The following is a 5,172-nucleotide window of genomic DNA, read 5'->3' as shown; positions in this document are numbered from 1 at the left end:
AACCAGAAGTTGGTTTCTTTTTTAGACCACCAAGGCTTGATGAATAAGCTGTTGTTGTTTTTTGCTTTCTTTCATAAGAAGTATGAAACTTTCTTTTGTTATAATTCTGAATAAACAGTTCTTGATTTTGTCATCTTTACGTGATTGTTTTGTTTTTGCCCCCCTGCACTGTAATCATCCAGCTACAGCAGCATTAAGTGGCCATAAGAGGAACAGCTACTTCATCAGGTGAAAACACAACACAACAAACTCATATTTTGAAGCACTTCAGCAAACTTTATTTGGATGTTTGTTTCATTGTAAGCTGAGTGGGTGTTCCTCCTGCAGGTGATCACAGGTCTTTGGTGATCTCGGAGCTCGTGGAGCTGACCACCACCCCATCCACAATCTGCTCTGTGACAGTGATAACCTTCTGTTTGGTGACAGTTGAGACAGAACCACTGCCTGAGCCTCCGCCAGAGCCTCCGCCAGAGCCATCCCCTCCGCCAACACCAGAACCAGACCCAGAGCCAGTGCCAGAGCCAGAGCCATAGCCATAGCTTGAACTGGAGCCTCCGCCTGAGCCAGAGCCAGTGCCAGAGCCAGTGCCAGAGCGGCCAGAGCCAGAGCCGATGCCAGTGCCTGAGCTGGAGCCGAAGCCAACCCCGGAGCCATTGCTACAGGAGACCAAAGTGAGTATGAATTACAATCACGTACAGATCAGGATTTAGTGAAGATTTCTAAATTGGGGGAAAACGGCTACAAAAAAAAAATACAGTGCTTAATAAAGCTATTACACTACCATCCAGTGTAAGTTACAACTGCTGTCCTAAATTAACAGTCAATTGCTGATTTCCTAAATATTTTTATTTATGAAAAATTTAATGCACCAGTATGTGCAAACTCTTCTATCAAAATAAAATCTTAAAGACTCTTAACTAAAATATGATTTTGGTTGTCATCCTGAATTCTCAAATCCCCTGTTGTACAAAAAAGCAGAAAAAAAGTCAAACCCTTTTTTTCCCTTTGACCTTCAGTGTCTGATGTGACATGATAAACAGGTTGTAGAACTTTTTTCCCTTGGGAACAATCTATGCATTCCCTTACTTCATTACGCCCTCTCCATCCAGCAGCCTCCTGTATATCTCAATCTCCTGCTCCAGTTTGGTCTTGACGTCCAGCAGCATCTGGTACTCTTCAGACTGTCTCTCAAGGTCAGCCTTCAGCTGGCACAGCTGGTCCTCCAACATCGTCACCTTAGGTAGAGGCAGAATAGAGTTGATATCTTGGAGTGTAACAAGCAGCGACATTATGAGCGGTGATTTCTGACCGCTGGCTCACCTGGTTTTGGTATCCTGCCAGTTTCATGGCATAGCTGTTCTGAGTTTCAGCCAGAGTGTTTTCCAGAGCCGCTTTCTGCAGGAGAGGAGACAGTTCACTTTCTTTGTCCTAGCAGTGTGTGTGTGTGTGTGTGTGTGTGTGTGTGTGTGTGTGTGTGTGTGTGTGTGTGTGTTCACCATGCTGAGTTGTGACTGCAGCTCTATCTCCAGAGCCTGCAGCGTACTCTTCAGGTCTGTGATTTCAGTTTTTGATGTTGAGATGGTTTCTACGTTTTCAGCCACTTCTTTGTTCAAATCCTCTGACTGTGTGGAGGGCAGAGACAACAGTGTGGTCAGGACACATATATGTTATCTATTTCAGACACAAAATAACAAACACTCATTAAATTTTCTGGACTGGTGTTTCAGGTAAAGTCTCACCTTCTTATTGAACCAAGCCTCAAGTTCTTTGTTGCTCTTGGCAGCAAGAGCAGCATATTGCTCCCTCATGTCTTCCAGGACCTTAGTAAGGTCTTGTCCTGCAGGAGCATCCACCTCCACATTCACCTGACCGCTCATCTGGTCCCTCATGGCCAGCAGCTCCTACAGAGCAAATCAGAGACACACAATGATGAAGGTTTTGGACAGACTGAACCTGAAATGTTCCCTCAGTCAGAGGGAGCTCGTTTTGTAAACGGGGTTGTTGAAATATTCTATGCCCCAGTATTCTGACTCCTTCACTTAGTAGAGGGATTCACAGACCTCCTCCTGGTTCTTCTTCATGAAGATCAGCTCCTCCTTCAGACCCTCGATCTGCATCTCCAGGTCTGTCCTGCCCAGGGTCAGCTCGTCCAGGGCTCTCCTCAGCCCAGCGATGTCAGCCTCAACTGACTGGCGCATGGCCAGTTCGTTTTCATACCTGCACCGAGGACAAGGTCATGAAAAAAAAAAGTACAAATGTCTGGAAACTAAACAAAATATTTCACTTACTTGAGCCTGAAGTCGTCTGCAGCCAGCTTGGCGTTATCGATGTTGAGGTAAATTAAGGCATTTACCTTAGTAGCCTCCAGGATCTGTAAAAAAAGACACACTTTTATATTAATTCTGAATTTTCCATTGTTGCCAGTGTTGTCAGCCAGCTCACAAAAAAATGAGTTAGCTCAAAGTTCAATTCACACCAATTTAAATGAACTAGTTCACGTTCAATTTTTTGCTACAAATTCTCTTTTTCAGTGGAGCCATTAATGCCTCGGTTCATATTTCTCAAGCTAATTACCCAAACATGTAAACCCCTGTTTGCTGTTGCAGCATCACAGACGGAAAAAAAAACTGTAACCGTATTGTGTGAATTGTCAGCAGGATGAGCCATGCATAAGCACAGTGTGCTGTTGCTGAGTATCTGATCTCTGCTGCAGTAGATCACTGTGCTCGGCACCTCCCATCACTTGTCGGCAACTCCCCTCATCTCTCGGCACCTTAAAGCGGCTCTGAGATTGTTATTGGCCTCTCACTGCCCCTGGAGTGAACTTCACTCACTATCACTATCCCGTTCCTAAAAACTGAGCGGTTCAGCTCACCGTCCATGAAAATATGAGCACATTTGATGAACACACTTATTTTTACTCACGCAAAACACTGATTCTTCCTGTGATGACAAGTCATTTCCAATATTTAAGTGTAACTTTTATATGTTTTTTGTGCGGGAAGCCCGGGTGTGAAATCCAGACTGTGGCCTCTTTCCGACATGTCGCTCCCCGCTCCCCACTCCCCTGCTCTATTCACTGTTCTCCCCGATCTGATTTAAGGCAAAAAAGCCAAAAATATTAACTTAAAAAAAAAAATAAAAATAAAAAACAGTGGCGAAATGTTCTTATCTTCTCCATTTTTGTCCTTTTTATTCCCTTTTTGTCAAACAAAGTGCCAATAGTTGTGTAAACCTACTTTTGCAAAGATGGGCACATATTACTGATCATCAGTTGTAAGACAAAATTGTGCACTCATTACTTCTCTCTGCCTCATAGATGCCAAAGGTCATAGGAGCATATGCAGACTGGTTGGAGATGATGGAAAAATACCAGAAACCCAAATAATCCCTGAAAACACAACACCAGGTACCACCCCTGTCGACTAAGAACAGGAAAACTGAAGCTACAACTCCACCAATTGCCAATTACAGTTGCCAGTTATGTCCATCCCTTTATGACAGTGTACCCATCTTCTGATGGCTACTTCCAGCAGGATAACGCTCCATGTCATAAAGCTGGAATCATCTCAGACTGGTTTCTTCAACATGACAATGAGTTCACTGTGCTCAAATGGCCTCCACAGTCCCCAGATCTCAATCCAATAGAGCACCTTTGGGATGTGGTGGAACGGGAGATTCTCATCATGGATGTGACGCCCACAAATCTGCTCTGAGAAAGGCTTTCTGTGCCTTTTGAAACTACACCACCAAGATCTGAGAAAGCTCTAAGTGAAAAAAAGGGCCAACCTGGGACAAGCAAGATGTTAGCTAACAAAGTGGCTGGTGAGTATAGATACAGCATAGTACATGTGTTATGGAAGTGTCTGCATAACAATAAGATGACTAAGATGACTGTGCGTGTCAGAGATGGACCTACCTGTCCCTGCAGTTCTGCAATGGTGGCATAGTAGGCGCTGTAGTCTCTGGAGGAGGGGGAGGTCTTCCTCTCCAGGAACTCTCTGATCTTTGCCTCCAGCTCAGCGTTGGCCATCTCCAGGCTGCGCACCTTCTCCAGGTAAGCAGCCAGACGGCTGTTCAGGTCCTGCATGGCCATCTTCTCGTTGGCAGAGATGTCCATCTCTCCACCCATACCACCAGCACCTCCAGCACCTCCTGCGCCTCCAATGCCAGCACTAGCAAAGAACCCAGAAACTCTACCAGCTCCAGGGGCCAAAGGCTGTCCTCCAAGGTACTTGAAGGTCATATCTTGTACACCCCCAAATCCAGCACCTGAGCTCATCATGGACATGCCAGCGCCCACAGACATCCTGGGTGAGTTTGCAGAGCCTACGTACATGGACTTACTGCTGCTGCCTCGATACATTGAAGCCATTATGGAGATGATAGAGGAGGATGTCTTTCTGCTGCAGCTGAGGAGAGGAGACACTGTGAAGCTCAAAGAGCTGCTGATTTATACTGTTAGATGAGTCTGGGAGGAGGATGGGAGGTTGATGGTGCCAAATCTGGGTGGGGACACCTGTCCTTGTTGAAGCCCCAGGAGGGATGATGGGCTGTAGGTGTGTCTGAGAAATGTAGAATCCACCCATCATTAATGTGTTCACCTGTTGGTGCAAACAGAGAAGGATTCCAGCTCATACCAAAACATCAAAGCACATAAGAGCCACAGGCGAGTTCAGACTTGGATGAAATTTAGATCCAAAGATAATTCAGTGCATGAAAAAACAAATCCAATTAACTATTAGAACCTGTAAGAACTGACCTCCCTCTCAATAATCACCATCTATAATTTTAGATTTCGACGGCAGGGTTGAGTAACTCTTGGCTGCGGGTTGTTGTGGTGAGACTCACGAGCCAAAGAGAATAAAAGAGTAAACCAATCATTTATTAAAAAAAGGTCTTTAAAAGTTGTGTAATCCTGAGAACACAGAGCCAACAGAGAGCTGAGAGTGAAGTGGGTAGTGGCTTTGGCACATTTGGTTGACGTGATAAATCAAAACAGGAACCTATCCAAACAACAGGTGTCAAAGACTCACAGAGAGATCTTAAAATGTTCTCCAACAGAGATCAAAAGAGGCTGCCGTTCTGAAAGTTGAGGCATTATACAAGAACTAAGTCGTTATTTGACTCATGACAGAGGATAAAACAGTTTAAGCTCAATGTTTGCCAAGA

The 5,172-nt window shown here is 44.9% G+C and overlaps 1 protein-coding gene across 1 annotated transcript; it reads right to left on the bottom strand.

The window, feature by feature from the left end:
• Window positions 1–323: 323 nt before the first annotated feature.
• LOC141809752 (keratin, type I cytoskeletal 50 kDa-like) lies at window positions 324–4,201 on the bottom strand. The gene is made up of 8 exons (XM_074696930.1): window positions 3,920–4,201; window positions 2,289–2,371; window positions 2,061–2,217; window positions 1,740–1,901; window positions 1,497–1,622; window positions 1,321–1,395; window positions 1,097–1,235; window positions 324–480 (listed from the first exon to the last, which is right to left on the bottom strand). The coding sequence occupies exons 1-8, from the start codon at window positions 4,130–4,132 to the stop codon at window positions 332–334; spliced, it is 1,104 nt and encodes a 367-aa protein (XP_074553031.1). The 5' UTR covers window positions 4,133–4,201; the 3' UTR covers window positions 324–331.
• Window positions 4,202–5,172: the final 971 nt, after the last annotated feature.

The sequence above is a fragment of the Halichoeres trimaculatus genome, unplaced genomic scaffold (genome assembly GCF_033239565.1).
Source record: "Halichoeres trimaculatus isolate MK-OKI-2021-1 unplaced genomic scaffold, fHalTri1.1 fHalTri1_scaffold_20, whole genome shotgun sequence".
In the NCBI taxonomy this organism is placed as follows: Eukaryota; Metazoa; Chordata; class Actinopteri; order Labriformes; family Labridae; genus Halichoeres; species Halichoeres trimaculatus.
Note: the sequence above shows the minus strand (reverse complement) of the source record. Positions and strands in the feature narration are given on the sequence as shown.

Coding starts and splice junctions, on each gene's coding strand:
- LOC141809752 (XM_074696930.1), bottom strand. CDS start 4,132: ATGGGTGGAGAGATGGACATCTCTGCCAACGAGAAGATGGCCATGCAG. Junction 1,236..1,320: donor TGGCAGGATACCAAAACCAG/GTGAGCCAGCGG, acceptor CCTCTACCTAAG/GTGACGATGTTGGAGGACCA. Junction 481..1,096: donor GAGGCTGCTGGATGGAGAGG/GCGTAATGAAGT, acceptor GTGTTGGCGGAG/GGGATGGCTCTGGCGGAGGC.